Here is a 24951-nt window from a genome sequence, read left to right as displayed (position 1 = left end):
AACCGTGAACAGCTCTGACTCCGGTGCTATTTTAATACATTCGAACTTAATTTTTTCATTGGAATTCTCTTTTTCTCTTTGCTTTAATTTTGCTATATTTTATTTGATTCTTCCTCATTTCAATGCCTCAATCGAAGCTGGTTTATTCACAAAGCCTTAAGACTTTGCATACCCCCATACCACGCAAATAAAAGTCCAAAGGTGTGATATCTCACGATCTTGGTGGCCAGTCCACTGGTTCGAGAAGAAAGATAAATTGCGCACCGAAACGACGATGCAATAAAACCATTGTTTCGAGGGCTGTATGGCAAGTAGCGCCGTCTTCTTGGAACCAAATGTTGTGGGGATCACGGGCTTTAGTTTCCGGTATCAAAAGCGCGATAGCGTTCGCCATTCACTGTTACATTGGCGCCAGCCCCGTCTTTGAAGAAATATGGACCGATGATTCCTGCCCTAAGGCCGCACCAAATGTTTATTTTCCATAGATGTAACGGCTGTTTGTTGGTTCTTGAATGGCTTCGAGTTGCTCTTCAACCCAAATACGGCAATTTTACTTATTGACGTGCCTATTAAGCCAAAAATGGGCCTCATCGCTGAACAAAATTCGGCGCACAAAATGCGCTTCTTCAACGACTTTTTAAGCAGCCCAACGTCTAAAATTATGATGCTATGGAAAATCGGCCAGCTTCAAATCTTTGACTAGTTGTATTTTATAAGCTTTCAAAGAATTTTGCATAAAATCGCCCGAGTAGTGCCATAAGATAGGCCAAGTTGTTGAGATCGGCGCCAAATCGATTACTCCGGGTCTTCGGCAAAACTTTCATTTACAGCCGCAATATGCTCTTCAATTCGGGCTGTACGTAGTCTAATCGGTTGAGTATCATCCAATAATGTAAAATTTTTCTCAATTTTTCCGATGGTTTGCCGAATGGTGCGTTCAGTAGGACGGTTATAATATAAGTTGGCCTGAGCCCACAATGAACACATTTCACATAGCGTCGATTTTCGTAATAAAATTGTACGATTTATAAACGTGAGTCTTTCCATGATGAAATATCAATGAACACTGAAAAAATGTGTATTTAATTTAACAGTGTCACGAGTGATCTGTCAAAAAACCCCTATTGGAAAAAGTATCTCTAATCTGATCACCCCTGACATAGTATATTATTTAGGGTTCCATACAGAGCAATGGGCTGATTTCGATTTGATTTTGTTATATTTCATTTGATCTTGATTTACTTCATCTCATTTTCAATCGGGTCAGAGGTAGCGAAAGCACTGCAATTTCCCACTTATCCCCCTTTTTTTAATTTAACTATTTCATTCCATTGCATTTCTAGTATTTTCAAACGTGTTCCACTCCATGCATGGCCAATGTAGTGCATTGAATTTAAATAGGAGCTAATGAATTCAAAGAAGTATTATAGAACAGAGAACGGTTTGCTCAGTTCCACCCACAGAGCAATTAGCCCTTATATTAAAGGGGTTAGGGGTAGTCAGAGGCCCGAAAAAATGATGATTTTCAATAATTTTTTTTTGTTAGTCAATTACTTTATTTTACAAAAATAAAAACATAGCATTAATACACCATGTTTCAACTTGATTTTAACAAAATTTCAAAAAAAACATTAATAATTGTAAAAGTTATCGATGTTTGTGTGGAGTCCGTTTCTCCAAAAGTCCTTGCGGTGATCATCACACGTCCTTGGAGATTCATCTAAAATCAATCCGACAATTGAAGTTGTTTTTTCAAAATTAACAATATGGCGGCCTCCGGAAATATTTTTCAGATTTTCGAGAAAAAAACCGGCAATTAATTGATTTTTTTGAAAATCGAAATTTTTGAAAAAATATCCTTCGATCAGGCACTAGTTTTTTATGTTTTTCAAAAGCAGTATAATTTTTATTGAAATCTATCAAGCGCTTTCTAAGTTACAGAGATCACCAGTTAAAAAAACATAGTTTTGAGAAAAATGTTTAAAGTTTTGTTAATTGTTGAATAACTCAAAAACTATTTGTCGGATTCACTTCAAATTTTCACACAATATTTTTAAGATATTATACTTAAAGAAAATGCACACAAAAATCCAATTTTTTGAAAATTCTGACTACCCTTAACCCCCTTAAAGTTATGTTCATAAAACAAAAGTGGACTAAAAAAATATAAGCAAGCAATTTTTATGTAAACTAACTTTTATGTTAACTAAAACTAAAAATGTAGAATATAATTAATTACTTAATAAATTGAAAATATTTTTCTTTGTAAAAATAATTCCAAACATCAATTCCATTTTCCGTTTATCAAATGTGAATAGGCTCGACCAACAGCATGGAGCACACACACGATCCACCTACATCCTTGCTCGCCGCAGTACTACTCATACATGGCGAATCGTATGAGTGGAATTCAGGCAATCCGTACGATGGATCAGAGTTGGCTGCGCACGGTAATATAATTGTCGTGACCATTAACTTTCGTCTCGGCATATTTGGCTTTCTTAAAACGGGCGGCAAAGAGAGTGCGCAGGGTAATTTCGGTCTCATGGATCTGGTTGCTGGCTTGCATTGGTTGAAGGAAAACCTGCCCGCTTTTGGTGGTGATCCACAGCGCATCACGCTGTTGGGGCATAGCACAGGAGCAGCGTTGGCCAACATTTTGATGGTGTCACCGGTGGCAAGCGGTAAATATATATATTTTTTAATATCCAAGCAGCAAATCTGTGTACTAAAGTGCATCGCATGGCTTGCAGATCTTGTGCAACGTGCAGCGTTGGTAAGCGGCTCTGCGCTTTCGCCATGGGCCATACAAAAGAATCCGTTGTTTGTGAAGCGACGTGTAGCCGAGCAGACCGGTTGTCATGGTGATATGTTATACGATGATTTGGCGCCCTGTTTACGCACGAAAAGTATTGCCGAGCTGTTGGCTGTCAAAATTGATCATCCGAGGTAAGAAAATTGGCTATTGAGGGTCCAGCAATAAAATTGAAATGGGTGAAGACAAATACTATAGACTTATTTTCCGAAACACAGATTCCTAAGCGGCTTTGCGCCCTTCATCGATGGCACAGTCATATCGCCAAATGTCGATCCAGTTGGAGAATTGACGCTGCCCTTAGGTTCAGCCATAGTTAGGTAACTACTCAAATACAACTACGCTGCATAATTAGCTGCTATATTTTTTGTTAATTTTTATTGTGTTTTTTGTTTTAATATTATATTAAAAACAGTTTTTTGGATAAACGCTTTTTATTTTCTTCTCGCCTCTCCCACGAACAGTACATCAGGAATTGAATTTGCAAACTTTCCAAAACGCGACCTCATTTTTTGCCTTACCTCAGTGGAATCGTATCTGGATTTGAGTGCACAAGATTTGGAATTTGGTTTTAATGAGACACGACGTGATCGTATACTAAGAACATTTGTTCGAAATAATTTTCATTATCATTTAAATGAAATATTTGCTGTGTTAAAGGTGAGTATGGGGAATATCTACATACATACTTACTTATGCACGCAGGTAAAAATTTGTATAAAAATGTAATTGAAATTGGGCTGACTGTATCTGACAGTGACGAAAGTTTTGAGGTTTACTGTGAAGTTTTATTAGTTTGCTAAGCTCCGCTAGGCAGCACTGCAATAGGGGTTTTTATTATTATTATTATTTTTTTTTTTTTTTGTTTTTTTGTTTAAAGACATTTAGTCGTTTATAATACATCTGCGGCATGGAAGGTAAAGAATTTAAAAACTTAATTCTAGTGCAAAAGAATATGAGCTCAACAGTCAGATATATTGTCAGCGTCAAAAGAAAGTATACTCAACATATTGGCAAGTTTTTACTGTTTATCTATTTATTTTTTATAAAACTAAAGTTTATACTACATAACGCAAAATTTCAAACTTTTTACAAAATTTAAATATAAAAAAACCGTTTTCATCAAAATTCAAGCGTTTTAATCAGAACTTCTGAAAATGGATTTCGAGTATGCAGTTTTGTACTCCATTGAATTTTGTTATAGCAAAGTACAATTTCCGCCGTAGCCGAATGGGTTGGTGCGTGACTACCATTCGGAATTCACAGAGAGTACGTAGGTTCGAATCTCGGTGAAACACCAAATTAATGGCAAACCTCCGAGTGTATATCTGCCATGAAAAAGCTTCGCATAAAAATATCTACCGTTCGGAGACGGCTTGAAACTGCAAATCCCTCCATTTGTGGAACAACATCAAGACGCACACCACAAATAGGAGGAGGAGCTCGGCCAAACACCCAAAATGGGTGTACGCGCCAATTATATATAAAGAGTGATTTTTTAGCTTTTATCTTTTAAAACAGTTGGTTTAAACAGCTGACGCACGTTTCGTGTTTTGTTTCACTGTCAAACATCTTCAGTTTGGTCTATAATTTAACCATGAATCATCTTACAAACGAACAACGCTTGCAAATCATTGAATTTTACTATAAAAATACGTGTTCTGTTTACAAAGTTTAAGATCCACTTTTTTATCGAAAAATTGTGTTCAGCGACGAAGCTCATTTTTGAATCAATGGGTACGTAAATAGGCAGAATTGTCGATTTTGGAGTGAAAATCAGCCAGAAGAATTGCAAGAGCAACCAATGTATCCAAAAAAGGTCACAGCTTGGTGAGGTTTATGGGCTGGAGGTATTATTGGACCGTACTTCTTCAAAGATGCTGGGAATCGTAACGTAACTGTGAATGGTGAGCGCTACCGTGAAATGATATCCAACTTGCAAGAGCTTGACTTGCATGACATGTGGTTTCAGCACGCGTAACAATGGACTTGGTGAACATTTTATTTCACGTTCGGGACCTGTTAATTGGCTACCCAGGTTGTGCGATACAACGCCTTTGGATTATTTTTCGTGAAGCTATGTTAAAGCTCATGTCTATTCAGACAAACCTGCTTCAATTGCATTGGAAGACAACATTAAAGCATTTGTATGTGAGATACCGGCCGAAACATTGGAAAGGGTTTGCCAACATTTGCATGAAATAAATAAAAAAAAATAATAAAAAGTTCATGCATATTTCTGAATTTTACGTGTGTTTTTTTGAAAAACTTTCCTATAGCTCCTAAAACATCACCCTTTATATATAAAGTACAATTTCCAAGTGACTTAAAACTTACATTGATTTTTGACCGTTTTTTCTGCTGACGCGGTCGGCTGTTTTCCTCCATATAACGAATGCTCATTTTTTTTTATGGTGTCGATAATCCCATGCGTCGACGAGGCCAAATATCTGGGCATAACACTTGGTGCCAAACTGTGCTGAAAATCTCATACCAAGAAAAAACGAGAAAAGCTTGACTTGAAATTAAATAGGCTTTATTATCTCATTGGCGTGAGCGCCTAGCGCTTATAATTCCGCAACAAAATCCGGTTTGGAATTACGGTATATAATTCTGAGGATGCGCCAGCCAAAATACATCATCCAAGGTTTGCAAAACAAAATCCTGAAGTAACAAACGTAAGCTTTCCGTTGTAGTATAAACATAGTTTTATAAAACAAAATTGTTAAAATTAAAACCTAAATGAATTAATCAATAGCCAAAACTTATCAACTATCTTTTGACCCTCACTGTATATAGTCAGTAAGTTCAGATAAGGGTTAGATTAGGTTGAAGCGGTTGTGGGAGACATTCAGGCTCATAGTCTATTGTAATGGCCCGTGGGGAACTTATCCACATCTCTCCTAAAACCAATGTATATTGGCTTTTAAAAAAATTTAGAAGATCCTTGATTTACACATTACCGAGATCTTCCAATTCATTAAAGAATTCTCTACCTAAAATGGTAAGTCTACGCCTGGATAAAGCAGGACAATGGCACAGAAGGTGCAAGATCATATCTTCTTCTTCCTTATCTAGACAACTTGCAGAAGGCATGTATTTGCACACTCATCCTCTGGACGAGCCTACCTACTAGGCAGTGATTCTATGCGTTTATCATTGAGAGAAGGCCACAATTTTTGGGCGATTCTCCATGGGGTCTCTTTACGCCATCTTTCATTCATTGCTGTTACGATTTCCTCAAAGATATGTAGCTTACATGTTTGTAATGGTATGCCATTGGCTGTGTACATACTAATCGGTCAATTTGGTGTCGGGTCTCGCTAGTTCATCGGCTCTGTAGTGCCCCTCAATGTCACAATGGACAGGAATCCATGTTATCATTAGGTAAAATTACTCAGCCATCTCGTTAAGAAATGTGCAGCATTTCATGGCTATCTTGGAGGGTGTCGACCGCTTTGTGAGGGATTTTATCGCCGCTTGGCTATCAGTGAAAATGTAGATATCATTTCCAGGTATCGCTTCACACTGTACCAGTGTCACGGCTTTCATTATTACCATCAGTTCAGCCTGAAAAACGCTGCAAAAGTCGCGAAGCCGAAAACGGAAGGAGGTCCTCAGATGTTCCGAATATACACCTCCGTCTGTGTATAGATGGATGGACTCGCCCTGTCTTACGTGATCCCGTTCCCATTCTCTACTCGAGGGTAAAGTCGTGAGTCGTGAAATTCCATTAAAGCCTGTTATTTTTATTTTATTTTTCAATTTTTATTCATTTCACTTTTTATAATTATTTAGATACTAGTCCACTTTCCTATTTTCTATTTTTACGCTTTTATATTCTTTTATTTTTGTTTTTCATTTTTCACAAATATATTAGGTGCACCAGGTGTTTCCAGGTAGATTTTAACGGGTTTGGCAACGTGAGGCCGAGCGTTGTCATGCTGTAGAATCACTTTTTCATGCCTCCCCGCGTATTGCGACCGCTTCTCGCGCAGTGCTCGGCTCAATCGCATCAATTGAAGTCGATACCGATTCCCTGTGATAGTTTCGCTTGGTTTTAACAGTTCATAATAAATAACACCAGCTTGGTCGCACCAAATACATAGCATAACCTTCGCAGCGTGAATATTTGGCCGAGGCGACGACGTAGAAGCATGACCGGGCAGACCCCATGACTTTTTTTCTTTGGATTGCTGTAATGAATCCATTTTTCATCACCCGTCACCCCTTGGTCTTAACTCATAAGGAACCCAAGTCCCCTGTTTCTGAATCAATTCCAAAGCATGCATCGCTTGGAAATGGATTGGCGTGTAACTTCTAATACTTCTTGCGATTGACACGGATCCTCATTGAGCAATGGCTCCAATTCAGCGTCTTCGAAGGTTTTTGGCCTACCTTCACGCGGATGGTCGTCAACATTAAAATCACCATCTTTGAAGCGATGGAACCAATCTCGGCACGTTGTTTCACTTAAAGCAACATGTCCATAAACTTTTTGTAGCTCTCGATGCGCTTCAGCCGCCGTTTTTTTCGAATGAAAGAGGAAAATCAACACTTCCCGCAAATGACGATTATTCGGCACAAAATCAGACATTTTCACAAAACCAAAAGTATATGATACCAAAACAAAATCACTAAAGTGTCGAAGCAGTTTGTTTACCATATGTCTAACCTTGGTTTATGACGTTTAGGTTATGTTAGAATCGACTAGCATACACTGATATTGACAAATAGCGGGAACTTATTTGCGCACCTAATAATTTTTTATAAATTTTTACTAATTTAATTTCTTAGTTTTTATTCTTTTATGTTTTATAATTTTATGATTCCAATTTCTTTTTTTATATAATTCTTCATTTTTAAATTTTTGGTAATTAAGTTTTTTATATTTTCAAATTTTATATTTTTTTACTTTCCTTGTTCTTATTTAAGTTTTTATAAATTTTAACTAATTTAATTGATATTCCTTATTTTTCTTATATTCTCTTATTATTTTTGTAATTTTTTACTGATTCCATTTATTTTTTTTTGTAATTCTTTTTGACTTCAATTTCTTATTTAATTTCATAATTTATGTTTTTGCAAATCTTTATTGTTTTTGTTTTTTATAATTTTTTTTACAGATTTTTTCAATTTTAATTAATTTAATGTTTATAATTTTTTATTTACATTTTTATTCAGTTTAATAATATATTTTTTATACTTTTTTTATTTATTTTTCCAATTTTTATTTGTGCCATTTTTTATAATTTTTTATTAACTCAATTACATAATTTTTATTTATAATATTTTTATTTTTTAATTTTTGTTAAGTTTCAGTTGGCGTAATTTGAGTTTTTTTGTTATTGTAAATTTTTATTTATTTGCCATTTTTTATCAGTTTAATTTGATAGTTTTATATAATATTTATTTCATCTTTACAGTCGTAAAACCTGTTTGTACTTAGCAATGTGGTGCAACTAACTATCTTTTATTAAATATTTTTAAGCATTTTGGCTCCGGAGGCTCTCGAAAAGAGTTGTTCTTATAAGAAAGAGCTTGACACAATTCATAGCTGTGGTATATGTTTTAAATTTTATGAACCATTTCAGAAATGCAGCAATTTGCTAAAAAATTATAAACAAAAAAGAGCAGTTTACTGTATACTTACAGGCGTGAAAGAAATGTTACGCAACTCACTTAAAAAACAATATAAAGTGTTGAGGGTGTCTCGATCTCAAAAGTTGACCTATATTGGCACCAATACCAGATATACCTGAAATATATAAAAAAAAGTTCCTGGATAGTAGTGAATTATAATATTGAAATATCAAAACCCCTATATTCCCACTTCAAAAACAGAAAAGGATAAAAGATAATTTATTTTGACGAAACATATAAGCAACTAACAGTAAAAATAATAATAATAAAATCATTATTTTATTTTTAGAATGAATATACCGATTGGGAGAAAGCCATACGTAGCCCCCTGAGCTCGCGTGATGCTACGCTCTCGTTTTTGAGTGATGGACATACAGCAGCAGCGCTTATCAAGCTCGGCTACATGCATAGCTTACGCGGTGGTCGTAGTTATTTTTTACATTTTAAACACAGGACTGTCGAAGAGGAGTACCCGCAGGTAGAAAAAAATTAAAAGCTAATGCAAATTATTTTATAACTTTATGCGGACTTCTTCTATCCCCGACAGCGAACCGGTTCCGTTCGTGGTGAAGATGTGCCTTTTTGGTTAGGATTACCCATTTCACCACTATTCCCGCACAACTATACTACTCAGGAGAAACAGATTAGTCGCCTTATGCTGCACTATCTCGCGAATTTTGCGAAAACGGGGTAAGTCTGCGGAGAACTACATATTTGAAAAGTGTTGTGGATAGAGAATCAATGTGAGGAATTTATTTATTTTTAATTTTATTTAAACTTTTTATACCCGACCCGTTCACTTCAAAAAAATTCAAAACTTTCGAAATGCCCAACAAAAAAAAATTAGAAAAAAATTGTTTTTGAATTTTTTAGCCAAAAAACTGTTCGAAACAATTATTTTGTTGTATCTGATAGAAAAACCACTTCCACAAAGGCACATTGAAGAGTCGGTAGCAGCAGAGCAGCTAATTTTTTTGTTTTTAATGTATTTGGTTTCTAAATTGCCAAATTTTGTTTACATTCATTTGCAAAATTCACATTTGGCATTCCAGTAACCAGAAGCAGAAGCAAAATAAATTACTCTTGTTGTTTTTGCTCTACTACAACTGCCTGTTCAATGTGCCATGACTTCCACAAAAAAATTTAAATGTGTAACTCGTAATCCCGGCAACCACTCAATATTTAACACTTTACACTTCGTTACATACATTTTTTTTAAGTTATTATCATTTTTTATTCAAGCGGTATTTATTATAAATTATTACAAAGCGAACTCACTCAGCGAGCTCCTTCGTATTGTACTCATATTACTCATACGCCATGTAGTTCAAACAATTTGTTTCGCCTACAAAAGTTACTCATACGCCATGTTAATTTTTTATTTAATCCTTTAGCAATCCGAATCATTCAGGTTTAGACATACCATCCATAACTGCATCAACGTCCAGATCGCCGGCATATATAGCCCAGCTCATAGAGCAAGGCAAAGTGAAACGCGCTTCCCTCAAGTCCCTAAATGCCGTCAATAAATTTTTCAATCTCACTACGCCACATCTAATCGCCCTTCAACAGGGCAGTTTAATGGATGCGCATGGCTCGTTGAATCTTGCATTGTTTTACAATCAGCGGCGTAGCGGTGCAATGCGCGAACGTCGGGCCTACTACAAACGTCACCTGCGCAACAACAACAACAACAACGACGAATCGAATGAGATGCTGAATGCTGCCATCCGGTTTGGTACTGATGAACCGACTCGCGGGGAACATTTGCCCTTTTGGGACGCCTATGATGTTGTGAATCAACTGTATTTGGAATTGGGTGAGATATTTGAAGGTTTACAATTTGAGTGAGAAATAATGCCCTCACTTTTTCTCTCTCACTCTTTCTCTAACTCTCTTAGGTAACAAGGCGGAAGTGCAGAGTCACTATCGTGGCCATAAATTGTCGATGTGGTTAAACTTAATACCACAGCTGCACAAGCATTCTAATATCAATGACCAATCTATGCGTCATCATCAGTTTCCTGAAGATGTCAGTAATCGCGATTTATACGAAGGTAACTTTTTGAAAAAAAAACGTTCCTTTATCTTACTCGCAATAAAATTTTCTTATCGCTCAGGTGTCGTTCGGCCACAAATACAAACGAAACCGCCAGATGATGAGGATAAAATTGTGGTAAGGACGCCCAAATCGACAGCACCGACAATGGTTGTGAACAATAATACAAAGACTGGCGGCAATGCTTTAGCAGGCACCGTAACTACAGGTAAGAACTTGCTCGGTTACTTTTCAAGCAGAATTTCTATATTCCTAAACAGCCATCAACAGAGATAGGACACTAGTTATAAAATAAATGGAATGAAATATATATATTTCCATAGAGCCTTTGGTATACTTCTTCGGTTGATATCTGATTGGGACAGAGGATTTGGCATTCCTAAAGATTTTCTGAGCTCAAAAATCAGACTAAATTCGTTTCATATTTGGATACTCAAAAGTTCTATGAAATATTCCTGTTCAGTGGGGGTATAGTTGAGCGGTTTAATGTAGAGGACCTGCCCCAGGGTGAGGCTGGAAGCTAAATAATAAGTTAGACAGCGGCATCCGCTCAGAAAAGCTGCCTAACCACTAAAGTGTTTTTTAAGCTAAACTTACATACTTACTTATATGCCTTGATCAAAATTAACAAACCGTTACCAAATTAAGATCGACTGCAACAAGTCTCGCCAGGCGTCTCTATTAAATCAAGCGATGATAGGACTCCCTTGATATGGTCCTTTCATTGGAGGCATGATTTTCCCATACGTCGTTGTCCTCTAACTTGCCATCTGAATATCTTCTTTGCTGGAGCTTCTGCATCTATGCGCTCGACATGGCCCAGCTGGTGCAAGCGCTGAATATTGATACGCTTAACTATGTTCACATCGTCGTAGAACTCATACAGTTCGTGGTTCATTCGGTGGCAGTAGTTATCGCTAACACGAAGAGGACCGAGGATTTTCCAAAGTATATATCATCCTCTCATCTGGAGGATGGTTTCGTGTGTAGAAGTCCACGCAAATGGGGAAAGTCGCTGATCGCCATTCACTTGGGAGTGGCCACTACGATTCTTCTGCATAAAAACAACGCACAACCTCCAGACTTCGACTGAGTATTCTCTGGGTAGCTTCCAAACATCCACTTGAGGGCGAGCTAATGTCAAAAGTTGAAGCAATACCTGGTTGTGCGCAGAGTATAGGACACACCATACAAAAACTCCGATTCCAGTAAAGACCAACAACAAAGCCTTTAAACTAAACTAATCGCTATAAAAGGGGCTAACTTATGAGTCAGACACTTACCTGCGGTGGCACAATTGATCACAATCGACTCAAACAGTCAAGCAGTTTTATTCTTTTTAAGTACGAATAGGATATAGAGCTACGCCAACTGGGCTGGTTAAGCGGTGCATCACGAATGTTGTGTGGATCTGTGGATACAGAGAAATTCCTGAAAGTCAAATCTCGTTTGAGGTGGCTATGATAACTGATCTTAAATCAGTCTTTATCCTCACGCAAGCGCTGGCTTAGGTCAGGTCAACAATAGGTGAATAGTGGAGCCCACTTACGAGGTAACTAGACAGGTCTGGCCTAGAATGGATGCAAACGGACGATCTAGGTCCCTCATCTATCTAGACCTTCTGCATCCAACTTATATCTTCTTCTAAAAGCAGTAGTTAGTGTCATCACAGACTTTGCCTAATGGGCCATATGTGAAGTGCATTGGAGTTCCCTGTAATAACGTATCTTGCAGCCACAGGAACGAAAAGGAAGTGGAGAGTGTTGCACACCTTCTCTGTCACCGTCCCGATATTATCATAACGCAGCATTGGTGTCTAAACCCTTATTTCTTTGGATGTCTGGCAAACTAAGAATCCGCAGCCATTCGCTATATTTCATATTTTATGAGAGAGGATAAGTGGCTCGACCACATTGGGTATTAGAGAAGGAAACTTGAGTTCAAGCCAGTGGTATCTCAACGGACTTCCTGGTCTAAGTGGATATCTCTACCCCCACATGGAAGGTGGCAGCCACTGTGGCCTAATCTAACCCACATTTTATCAAATTTTCCATATTTTCTATTCAGCCGCTTTTCAAGGTAGGTAGGTAAGTGAAATGGTTGAAGTACCACTCGCGCACTCCACAAGTAGTACTAAAGCGCCGTTTTGATATCATTATGAGATCTCCAACAGGCAGATATCTACAGCCAGCCAGAGCTGTTAATGTAATAGAGAAGATTGATGAGATTTAGGTTTGCGCACTGCCCCAGGCTGTCGAAGAAAGGAGCATCCAGTTACCTGAATCGTCTAGCTGTCAAACCCGAACATTTACAGAAAAAGTACTCAACAGACTTCTCTGAAAGGTTCCCACAGCTTCTGTAATGGGGATTAAATAGTTACCCTAGCTTTCCACGTGTGTATTAATAGTCCAATGACAAACACAGCTACGAGTTTCAAAATTGAATAGCGGGGAGTCCCTAAGACTTTCTGAGTCCTCCGTTTATTGTACTGGAGTCACAGGCTCTTTGAAATAGCACATGAAGAAATGAAGCTCCATCTTTTCTGCGCTTTCCTAAGAAATAAGTTGTGCATTTCCCCTTTAACAAAAGTCAAGAGGACGCCGATGGCCGGGTAGGAGATCTCTAAGACCAATTCAGTCCCCCTCCTGGCGAGCTCGTCAGCAATTTCATTTCACTTCAATTTAATTTCTTTTTCATATAAAAATTATGTTTCATTTCAAATCTACCCACAGAATGCAATCCCGATGGTACCGTATATGTGAATGTTGGCGATAACCCAACCACGCAACAGCCTGTGGCATCTGACAATCGCTCAATGGTGGAAGGTGGCACTCAGCAAAAGGATTTGGCCACCGCCTCCACAGGAATCATAGGCAATCTGGAAATGTTTCGTCGTCTTAGTGGCAAGCAATTTCCAAGTTACACTACTGCTCTTATAGCCACCGTTGCCGTTGGTTGCTTCCTGCTCACACTAAACATACTCATCTTTGCCGGCATCTATCATCAGCGCGAGAAGCGAGCACGTGACGCCAAAACCAAAGAGGAACTACAAGATAATGACACAAGCAAAAACTCCAGCATACTCAAATTGAATGCAATCGCCGATGATGATGGCAGTGTACATTTTGATGACCTCACTGGCAAGGGCACAGTGATTTTCGGCGAGTACAATTACTACGATGAGAAACCAAAGCCGGGCAAGGAGGAGAAACTGCTCGTCGATTTGCCGCCAATACAAACAACGGCACATATGGAATTGAATTGGCCCGCCGGCTCTACAAGCACATTAGATTTACTGAAAACGAAGCATCATCATCACAACACTTTGGACGTGCCCACATACAGCGGCGCCAGCAAAGAAACCAACGATATGCAACAACATCTGCAAGCCATCAGCAGCGTTGAAATGGCCACTTACAATGCGCAGATGCCCATCGCGCCCAGCATTGCTGTACTGGAATCAGCCATGATTGCGCCCGGCAGACGCAGCTCATTTGCCGCCGGTGGCAGTCAAACGTCGATGCAGTTCGATTACGCTGTACAATCGTCGGATCAGCTATCGTTTAAGGAAATCGAAGATGCTGTCAAAGCGTCCACCGATGATATTATCAATGATATGGACGATGATATACCAGAACCACCACCGCCGCCAAGATCCTTTCAAAGCGCACACCATCAGCTACAACAACAACAACAACTGCAGCAAGGTGGCATACTACGTTCGTCCGGCTCAAATACGGTTTCGAGCACGAGCGGCAAGAAACGTGTACATATTCAAGAGATTTCAGTTTAGTCAAACTCAAATACGAATACTCTAATGTAGGTAACGCATACAATTACTAATGAATACTAAATATAATGAATATCGTACAATGTACTTCTCATATGTATGTATGTATGTATTTACAAAACCTCCTATTTCGCTTTCTTTTGCTTTGGGAGAAAATCTTCTGTTACTATAATTTCGACATTTTCATCACCAAAGTTTCCTTCGCCTTTCTATTGATGAATTCTATTCATATATAGTTTCTCGTGCAGGACATTTTACTTGCATGCATTTGTATGTGTTAGAAACAAAGAGTTCCATCATCTAAGTACTATAACTGTAAAACATACTGTGTATTGTACTTCTATTTTACATAAATACTAAATTAAGCAAAATACTCGCTGCACTTCGGAAAATTCACATTTAATTTCGAAGCCATTTTTTCAGCTGCTCGAACTGGCCAGCTGGCTTCTTATTTAGCAAATAAATCTATCATATTCTGCTGTAAATTATTATATATTGTATTTACGTATTATATTTAAGAATTTTCAATGAAATACGTGCATGTATTTGTGCGTATTAAAATAAAATAATTATTTATTGTATAATATTGTATGGTGACTATATGAATGTAAATGTAATGTAAGAATCAAATTCTTTTTTAGTACTAATAAATTTATATTTATTGTTGGACAAAATAGAAAATTGTGTACTCATTGCGAAATTAAGTGCACTAGTTGAAAAACACATTAATTTATTATAAAACACATGGGCTGAAAAGTCCCGGGCCTAACAAAGAAAACACTTTTTTTTTTTGTTCAAAAATTAGCTTTATTAAGAGCAACGCGGGCGCCGTAGCCGATTGGGTTTTTACGTGAGTACCATTCGGAATTCAGAGAGAGAACGTTGGTTCAAAATTAAAAAAACATTTTTCTAATGGAGGTCAGCTCTCAGCAGGCAATGGCAAACCTCCGAGTGTATTTCTCCATTTGTGGAACGCACACCACAAATAGAAGGAGCAGCTCGGCCAAACACCCAAAAAGGGTGTATGCGCCAATTATATATATATATATATATATAAGAACAACGCGATCATCTTCTTTTGCCTCCAAATAGATCTCAGTTTCAGCGATACCCTCTTCATTCGAACCAAATTTCTTACCGGCGAGCAATTTTATAGGTCTGCTAGTAGTCGCTGGGAGCCAAATCTGGCGAATACGTTGAATGTGGGAGTAATTCGAAGTTGAATTCATGTAGTTTTGCCATAGCTCAGAATCAACACGTTCTTGTTTTTGGTCAACAGTAAGCAAACGCGGCATCCACTTTGAACAAAGTTTTCTCATAGCCAAATACTCATGCAATATAACGCCAACACGTTCTTTTGATATCTTCACTTTTCGATCATTTAAAACGATTTTGTGTGTTTTTTATATTTTCTGGTGTTACCGCTTCATTTGGACATCCACTGCGTTGTGCATCATCGGTGCCTCTACGACCACGTTTGAGCTCAGCAAACCATAATTTTATTGTTGTTTCTGATGAAACAGAGTCCTCAAAATACTTTTCTAGCCATTGCTTTGCTTGAACGGTATTTTTTCCCATCAAGAAGCTGAGTAAATTTTTTTTTGTTTTTTGTTCCCCTTTATTTTACCTATACATCTGTCCATTGATATTAAGTACGTTGTTTAACAATTTGGCCAGGATTTACATACATCGCTTAATGACAGTGCCAAAGCGATAAAAATTAAAATAAACGAAATAATATACAATTAAATAATATTCAATACAAGTTTTACTCTACATAATTACAATTGTACAACAATATAACAGCAATTTAACCCCTTTGCACATTTTTTATTTTCTAGCATTCATTAAGTCGCTTGGTCGAGTTCTCTTTAAGCGTCTTTCAGTGTTTTTCCCCCTTTCCAGAAGTTTGTTGATTTCTGCATTATTGTGTTCCTGTATTTTTTCAAAGTGGCTTCTTGCTATTTTTTGGTCTCTTCGTCTACTGTTGCTATATTAAAAGTCCTGTGGATGTCATCATTTTTCGTGTACCTGTCAGACATGGTCAAAATTCGAAGAATCTTCGATTGTTGTCGTTGAATTTTTATTATATGAGACTTTTTAGAAGTTCCCCACACCTGTAGTCCATATAGCCAGATTGGTTTAACACATTGACTGCCAAGGCACTTTCAGCAAATAAGATGCTCTGGGGCCACAGCATTTTTTTTTTTAATCTCATCAGAGACGTCAAAATTGGAATTTAGGATAGTGCTGGTCATATTTTCTGCTTAGAAACAGGCAGTTTTTAACTAATTATTATGTCACACACATATGTTCGACGTGGCGCCTACCGACTTTTTTTAACTCAGGGCCATGGCGGACATATATGCACGACAAAAACATTGGCTAAACATCAAAATACAACGTCGTCATACAAGCTCTACTTCGTTTTGCAAAAACAAAACAATTGGGAGTATGTTGTTTTTGCAAACAAACACCAAACAACGTTATATGACGACAATGTATTTTGATGTTTGAATTCGTTATTTTTGCAAACAGAAACAAGTCAAAGCTTATTACATGCTTAGTAAACAAGAAGACTTGATCGCGTTATATTGGTTGATAATATTTGTGTTACGGAATGTCAAAAAGAAAAATTTTTTTTGAGCTGCGCCGAAGCCACTATAACAGAAATTTCATGGGAAGCCATATATTTTATTATTGCAATAAAATCATATTTATCGTCAACCGTTACTGCGTGACATGGCGAGAGAGAATAATAGTCGTGTCGGACATATGTGTCCGACGTGGCGTAAACCGCATAGTACAGTGTCACACATATATGGCCGACGTGGCAGTCAATGTGTTAATCATGGCTTTGTACAATAATAGCTTGTTCTGTATAGTAAGTCTGGATTTTGTGCTGACTAACCAATGAAGTTGTCGAAGTTTTTCTTTTATTTGCTTAATCTTTTGCTTTATGTGGTGATTCCAATTTAGTTTCGAATCCAAATGTATTCCAAGGTATTTAGTAGTTGGTTTAATTGCAATTGCTTTGCCATTTATTTTAATTGGAACTGCAGTAAATTTTGTTTTGGTAGTAAATAAACCTGTACAGTTTTGTCTTCATTTATTTTTAGGCACCAATTATCGAACCATTCCTTAACTGCGTTTGTGTATCGCTGCAGTTTTTCAGTAGCGATAGTTAAGCTTTTGTCCGATGCCAGTAGTATTGTATCGTCTGCGAACGTAGTAATTGAGGAATTAGTTTGTCAGGAGGTGCTATGTCTGCGGTGAATAAAACATATAGTAGAGGTCCAAGAACGCTTCCTTGCGGAACTCCAGCAGTTATTTGGTGAATATCTGAACATTGATTGTCATATTTAATATAGAAACTTCGGTTAGTTAGGTAGCTTTTTATGATAAGATAGTAGTCAAAAGGGATCATTATTTTTATTTTGTGGAGTAAGCCTTTGTGCCACACTTTGTCAAACGCTTTAGCTATTTCTAAGGATACTACCGCACAATAACGATTGTTTTCAAGGTCTGATTAGATTTTATTTGTAATTCTATGGATCTGTTGGATAGTCGAATGTTTTTTTCTAAATCCAAATTGATGATCCGTTGTTATACGTTTTTTTTTTTTCAGAAATTGGCTTAGTCGATCATGCAGTAATTTTTCAGCAATTTTAGATATTGTTGGTAGTAAGCTTATTGGTCTATAAGATGATACGGGAGTTACATCTTTACCCGGTTTTGGCAATGCAATAATCTCTGCCACTTTCCAAAATTAAAACACGAAATTTTTTTTGATACACTTTTTTGAAAATAACAAAAGTAGTGCCACTCTTAGCCCGATTACTCAAGAACTAATGAATAGAATATCATGAAATTTTAAGAGCTGTCTTTTTAAGATTAGTACTAACTGAAAAGGAGGTGAATGCAATAAAACCAGTGTCATCTATGTGTTAAGCCCGGGGCTTTTCAGCCCGTGTGTTACACTTGTGAATTTACGTTTTCAAATACGGTGATAAAGGTTGGATAGTTTTGGGAATGTAAGGGTGTTATGAGGAATTAAGTTTTTTCTTAATCCTATGAATTATTTTTTCGAGTAAAAAATATGTTAATTTATTCACACCAAGTAGAAGTGATATAGGGTTTGATTGAAAAGTAATGAGCCTTCTCGCGCGGAGCGTCAGCCAAGCGATCAACCGAATCGGCTGGTGGGGGAAAATGATCGTTGGACCTTCCCAGTTCGCTGGCAACAGCGGTGCAGTCAACATCGCTCCGTGCGTGAAAGCTGTTTTAAAAGTGTGTTAGGATTTTGCAGTGGCGAAAATGCAGCGATCATTGGAGCAACGTTACTCGATCAAATTTTGCGTAAAGCTAAACAAAACGAGTACCAAAACCATTGGGCTACTCAAGGAGAATTACGGAGACCAATCTCTGTCCAGTGCCCAGGTAAGACGGTGGCACAAGTCGTTCAAGGAAGGCCGGGAGGACGTCGAAGACGAACAGCGCTGTGGAAGCTCTGGACTCACGAGGCATCGTCCACAAGGAGTTTGTACCTCGAGGAAGAACTGTAAACGCGGCATTTTACAAAGAAATGCTCCTTTGGCTGAAACACCGCGTCGCCCGGGTACAGTCCGACCTCGTCAACAATTGGACCCTTCATCGCGACAATGCGCCGGCGCACACCGCCTTCCTCTGCACCTCTGCATTGGGCAAGATGGCGGTTCCGGTGCTTCCCCACCCTCCCTACGACCCAGACCTGTCCTCTCCGGACTTCTTCTTGTTCCCGCGCCTGAAAAGAAAGCTGAAGGGGAGGCGTTTCGACTCCATCGAGGCGATCCAAAAAACTGAGACAGCCGAATTGAACGCGATTCCGGCGGAAGAGTTTAAAAAATTTTTCCTGCAGTGGAAGGACCGCTACCAGCGGTGTATTGACGCTCAAGGGTCCTATTTTGAAGAATATTAATTGTATAAGCCAAAAGGTTTAATAAAACTGCTTAAAAAAAATAAGGCTCATTACTTTTCAATCAAACCCTGTACAATACATTTTCTCTACGTATACTTATAGCAACGAATCTGCAAAGCAGGCACCGTTAGCTCAACGAAATATACAGTATGCAGAAGGCAGATAGAAAAATAAATATGATTACAGTATTTTATAAAGAATGCCTGTAGGAATAACAAAAGGTATTTTCTATAGAGATAAACTACCAAAATCAATTATTTATGTTTGACTTAAAACTGAATGGGGTTTATGCAGATTCCTGCTGCATACAAAGGGTTATATGCATATTTTCTACAGGGTTTGATTGAAAAGTAATGAGTTTTTTTTTTTTTTTTTAAGCAGTTTAATTACACCTTTTGGCTCATGCAACTAATATTCTTCAAAGTAGAAACCTTGAGCGTCAATACACCGCTGGTAGCGGTCCTTCCACTGCAGGAAACATTTTTTAAACTCATCCGCCGGAATCGCGTTCAATTCGGCTGTCACAGTTTTTTGGGTCGCCTCCCCTTCAGCTTTCTTTTCAGGCGCGGGAACAAGAAGTTAAATTTAACTCTTCACTGATCTCACGTAGACTAACACGACGGTCAATGTTCAAAAATTCACGAACCCGGTTCACATCTTCGTCTGTTTGCGTCGTCGAAGGCCTTCCAGATCGCTGTTCGTCTTCGACGTCCTCCCGGCCTTCCTTGAACGACTTGTCCCACCGTTTTACCTGGGCACTGTGGACAGAGATTGGTCCCCGTAATCCTCCTTGAGTAGCCCAATGGTTTCGGTACTCGTTTTGTTTAGCTTTACGCAAAATTTGATCGAGTGACGTTGCTCCAACGATCGCTGCATTTTCGCCACTGCAAAATCCTAACACACTTTTAAAACAGCTTTCACGCCGAAGCGATGTTGACTGCACCGCTGTTGCCAGCGAACATTATATAAAGAATGGAGCGCATAAAGAACAAAATAAAGATTTCCATCACTAAAATTATTTTTTGGTATAAGTAGAAAAGTTATTCAAAATTGTATATTTGAACTCCAAATTGCTCTTTAAAAACAATCGCTAGAAAAGCAAAGGTTTACCACAATACCGTGTCGTATGCTTTTAAATGGCGATGAGCAGACTGTCAATTGGAAATTTGGAAGTGACTAAGCAAAAGGTTTTAAAAACCGAAGAAGCTAATTAAATTTTTTATGAAAAATTGTAATACATGCCATATGTATCTATATCGAGTAGGAAAGTAGCTGAAAAATTACAAAGCTTTAAGGCTTTTGTCATTTTAATCAAAAATGCGAAAGGGCTTAAATCGTTCGCATTTCAGAAAGCACCAGATTTGAATTAAAAACAATATAGCAAGTCTAAGAATCGAGCTAAAGGCCTTCACCTTGAATCATTTTAGAGTTTTGATTACTGATTTATGGATGATGAAAGGTAGGTATTTGTGAACTTTTTTTAGTTGTCAGGTGTGGATTTTTTTGTTGCAAATCGTAGTGGAAATGACTAAAAGTAATTCAAAGGCCAAAAAAGACAAGGTTTCAGAAGAAATTTTGGTTTGTCAAAAAATGTGTAGTTATAATAAAAGAAGCAGTACTTTTGGTGCAATTGGCGCGATAGCTACTGAATTATATTGCCAGGAGTGCTCTCAAAAATGCATTCATTCCCATGGCAGCCGGTTCTACGTTACCAGAATAACTCGGGGTTTTCCCGACCGAGGGCTGCCAGCCCAGTAAACTAGCCCTGTCTAGTGAACCGTTTATCATCGTTTATTGCCAAGAATGCTTGCAAAAATGACTTTTAATATTCATAAGATGGCATGTGGCTCATGACTTTTTTGTTACACATTACAGCAATTCCGCCGTTGAGTGATATGAGAAGAAAATCATGGCATTTGTGTTTAGATATGAAAATTGCGGAGCTCAGACCCTTAAAACCTTGCGTTTTGATAAAAAACTTTTTTCTTTGATATTGGACTTGGTAAAAAGGGTTATGTAGAGCATAAAACAAGTTACTAATAGCACTAATAATTTGTCCAGAAGAAGAAGACGAAACTAAAGTATCTTTCAAAAGTGGCGCCTAGGTGTTAGTAGTGAATAATTCCTAGACAGTAATTTAGTTTTATTATCTTTGACTAAATAAACATCTCCTTTTCCACGGCAACTATTTGCAACAAATACCGCTTTTTTAATTCAATTTTCGAAGTTTACTACAATATTTTTTTTTTTATTGTACAATATGCTTACATTTACTTAACCCAAACATATTTATATTATTTTATAAGGTGTTATTAAAATTAATAACAATTTCATTTACTCTATCTACACTTTAAAACCAATTTTTTGCCTCGTTGTTATAGCAGCATAAAACACTGCCAGTCTGACGTCAAAATTAATATTAAAACTCCTAGTTTTCCCCTCCTATACTATTCGCTTTTGACCTTCGTCTTTTGGCAGGTGTAGCAGTTACTTCTTCTTCAGCTTCCGTTTTGATTTGTGTTGCATTTAATATTTCGTTGGTAGCTTTATGCTTTTTGCTTTTACCAGAAATTTTATCAGTTTGAAAACCATTTGATTGTTCACTGTCAATAGTTTTGCGTTTGTCTTTTTCATCCTCCTTTTTAATTTGTGTAGCGACTAATAGTTCGTTGGTAATTTTAGCCTTCTTATTTTTACCAGAAACCTTTTCAGTTTGCGAAACATTCAATTCTTCACTATTGGCGCTTTTACGTTTCTTTTTTTCCGGACTTATTTCTTTTTTAACCGGCAGTGGCTCGTTAAACGATACTTCGTTGGCACTGGTTTTAGGTTTTCGTTTGATGACAGCACTTTTATCTTTTTTCTTGTTTGCTTTCAACGTCTTTCCCTCGTCCTCCGATACATTCTCTTGCTTAATCAATGTAACAAGTTCGTCCAGTTCGTGATTTTCATGCTCTTCTATGCCAGAGTCCAAATTGGCATTGGCGCTTTCTGGTTCCACTTTTATAAATTTATCCTGCATAGTAATAGTAAAGTACATAAATGCGAAAATTCCTTTTTTTATTGTTTTTCAATACTTACAACAATTTTAACTCCACTTTCCGTCACAAGATCACCTTCAATGTAGGGGAATACATGTTGCAGGTTGAAATTTTTTATACGGAATCGCAACGTATCATCCATTTTGAACTCGTCCTTATTAATCTTTGCTGCAAATCTGATGCTCACATTGAATACTCTGTAAATGATTACACCGATATGATGATTACCAACATGCTTCACCACGCCGCTCAAGATCGCACCAGCAACGGGTCTGAATACATAGCAATCGGCATTAACATCGACATGCATAGATGGATCATCAGATCTTAACGCCGCAGCCATTCCCAGAACTTTGATGTTCTTTATATCCAGAACAATGCCTTCGAGTCTGGCATCAAAGTAACCAACTTTCCTTCGCATTATATGTGCGCTGAGCGCATGTTTGAAATCGGCCAAACAATACGGCCCTAACGATATATGTAGGCCGGAATTAATTTTCCGCACACATGACCCCTCTTGTTTTGTGTAGGATTCCAGCTCTTTTATGGTATATTTCACATATTCTTGAAGTCTTTTCGCCATCTTCATAACTAAATTCGCACAAATTTCAACAAGCACATTGAAAACAACTTTAACCTAGTCAAGTATCAAAAAATAATTTACCACGCTGAACACACCCCACGTTACAATAGGTTTGTTCGACTAGTTTTGAAATAAATTTAGCTGTGTTCGCAAGCTTTTGACGTTCGCCTAGCCAAAACTACTATGAAACAAAAATGACATAAGGCACGCTCTTGTTTATATTTGTTTGTTTACCTTTTGCCAATAGTTCGTGTTATACAAAGCGGTTTATTTTCGAAAGGGCTTTGAAGTTTTAAAAAATTATGAGTGAAAATTTTATCAAAATGAAACGTAACCTGCTGAGATGGGAAACGAATAGGAAAATTTTTTGAAATTGAGTTTTCCATTTAATATCGCAGATAATAATAAGATAAGATAATTTTCTTTTTCATTTTGAATTATCACAAGAATAGCTAACTTCAGGGGAATTCATTAGAGATGGTAGCAGTAGACAAACGGAAAGTAGAAAACAAAAAGAAAAAGGCGCTTTCCGAATTCAATATGTGTTGTCATGCTCCATGAATAAACAAACAAAAGGAAAAGGGATTACTTGTTTGGGAACAGGAAGAGTAGGCAAAAGCTATAGAGACCAACAAACACAGAAAATTATACAGTAGGTTCTGTTTTTATGCGGCTTTTTTTTATGTGGTTTTGAAATAGTGCGGTTTTTTTTTTAATTACAAAATGCATGTCGACCTATCGGGAATTGTACATATAAACAAGATTCTAAACCAGCTAAGCAAAAACTCATCACAGATTACATCAGAAATGCTAACCCTACAAGACAAGATGTGGGTATTGTCTGATTCTATTTCTGACTTAAATTCATTTTTCGATTCTGACGTTTCTTAAATAAAGTTATAATTTTCAAAAATACAATATTTTGTTTATGCGATTTTATTTAATTATTTCAGATTCATGCGATCTATGGAACTTATCTATAGTTATAATATGGGACTAGTGCCCTTTTTTGTGCGATTTTATTACATTATTTCAGATTTATGCGGTTTTAGCATTTGAAACGTATCTATAGTTTTACTATTGAACTAGTAGCTTTTTTTATGCTGTTTTTTTTTTTTGCTGTTTCTTGCGGAACGTATCTACCGCATAAAAACAGAACCTACTGTATATTCACATTCTTGTCATGGCGTTATCGCTATAAAAACGCAAAAATACGGCATCATATTAGTTTGTGCTTTCATAATTTAACACGTGGTACTTCATTTTCATTAGTTTGTTTACCAAACCACATTCCTTCACAAACATGTAATATCCCCTCGTTTTATTTGTTTTACTCGTTTATTTACTATTGGTAAGGAGCCTGACGTCACGAAAAATTAAGTAACTGTTTTAGGACGATGTCACCTCGAGTTCTCAATTCGCCTTGGTTGGAGCCTAAAGATGATAGAATGCAAGATAGCGCTTTCCGAATTCGCTTACTTGTTTAAAATGTTCAGTGAATGCTTTATTAATATTATAGTTTGAAGATTTGTGACTTTTAAACTAAACAAACCAATGAAATAAAAGTGTTGAATTTGGAAAGCACGATGTGTAAAAATACATTCAAATGCATTTTTTTGTGTTTTTAGGCCGATGTCACCGTAGCAGGAAAGTGCGGCAGTTTCTATTACTTTTGCTTACTCTTCCTCTTCACAAAGGAGTAATTTCCCCTCTTTTTGTTTATACACTCTTAAGCAAGGTGGATTTAATAAGGTGACAGCATTCACCCAGCTGAATTTATCGCCGTAGGTATGGCTTACGTCAAAATGATATGCTTTGTTTGTATGTATTGGTATGTTTACATTCGAATGTTTACATTTGCTTGCTGATTTTGACATGATGCTTGCACCAAACGCAACAACAAATACATGTAGGGTTTTACTTATATGTGTTTGCTGTCACCTGTAATAAATTCGCCTTGCTCTTAAGCGATGACGTCGTGGTGACTTCGGAAGACGTAATGGTGTATTATATCATACTTGAGTGTTAATCACAGGAAAAGCACCTGGTTACAATTTAACAAA

General features: G+C 37.3%; 2 protein-coding genes across 6 annotated transcripts in view; one reads left to right on the top strand and one right to left on the bottom strand.

Annotated features, from left to right (window-relative positions):
• Positions 1–14970, top strand: part of LOC128863106 (uncharacterized) — a 61956-nt gene extending 46986 nt beyond the window's left edge. For all 5 annotated transcript variants that reach the window (XM_054102053.1, XM_054102054.1, XM_054102050.1 and 2 more), the window contains exons 4-13: positions 2319–2684; positions 2754–2949; positions 3034–3135; positions 3280–3475; positions 8748–8936; positions 9006–9148; positions 9853–10277; positions 10360–10515; positions 10579–10725; positions 13250–14970. In XM_054102053.1, coding sequence (XP_053958028.1) covers positions 2319–2684; positions 2754–2949; positions 3034–3135; positions 3280–3475; positions 8748–8936; positions 9006–9148; positions 9853–10277; positions 10360–10515; positions 10579–10725; positions 13250–14310 — 2981 coding nt within the window. In that variant the 3' untranslated portion in view covers positions 14311–14970. The remainder of the gene's footprint in view (positions 1–2318; positions 2685–2753; positions 2950–3033; positions 3136–3279; positions 3476–8747; positions 8937–9005; positions 9149–9852; positions 10278–10359; positions 10516–10578; positions 10726–13249) is intronic.
• A 6489-nt stretch (positions 14971–21459) lies between these two features.
• Positions 21460–23001, bottom strand: LOC128863093 (DNA-directed RNA polymerase I subunit RPA43). Its single transcript, XM_054102024.1, has 2 exons — positions 22346–23001; positions 21460–22280 (listed from the first exon to the last, which is right to left on the bottom strand). Exons 1-2 carry the CDS (start codon positions 22892–22894, stop codon positions 21693–21695), a joined length of 1137 nt encoding a protein of 378 aa, XP_053957999.1. The 5' UTR covers positions 22895–23001; the 3' UTR covers positions 21460–21692.
• Between the last annotated feature and the right edge of the window lie 1950 nt (positions 23002–24951).

Source organism: Anastrepha ludens, chromosome 5 (genome assembly GCF_028408465.1).
Source record: "Anastrepha ludens isolate Willacy chromosome 5, idAnaLude1.1, whole genome shotgun sequence".
Lineage (NCBI taxonomy): Eukaryota > Metazoa > Arthropoda > Insecta > Diptera > Tephritidae > Anastrepha > Anastrepha ludens.
This window is presented reverse-complemented; position numbering and strand designations above follow the sequence as displayed.

Coding starts and splice junctions, on each gene's coding strand:
- LOC128863093 (XM_054102024.1), bottom strand. CDS start 22,894: ATGAAGATGGCGAAAAGACTTCAAGAATATGTGAAATATACCATAAAA. Junction 22,281..22,345: donor AAAGTGGAGTTAAAATTGTT/GTAAGTATTGAA, acceptor ATTACTATGCAG/GATAAATTTATAAAAGTGGA.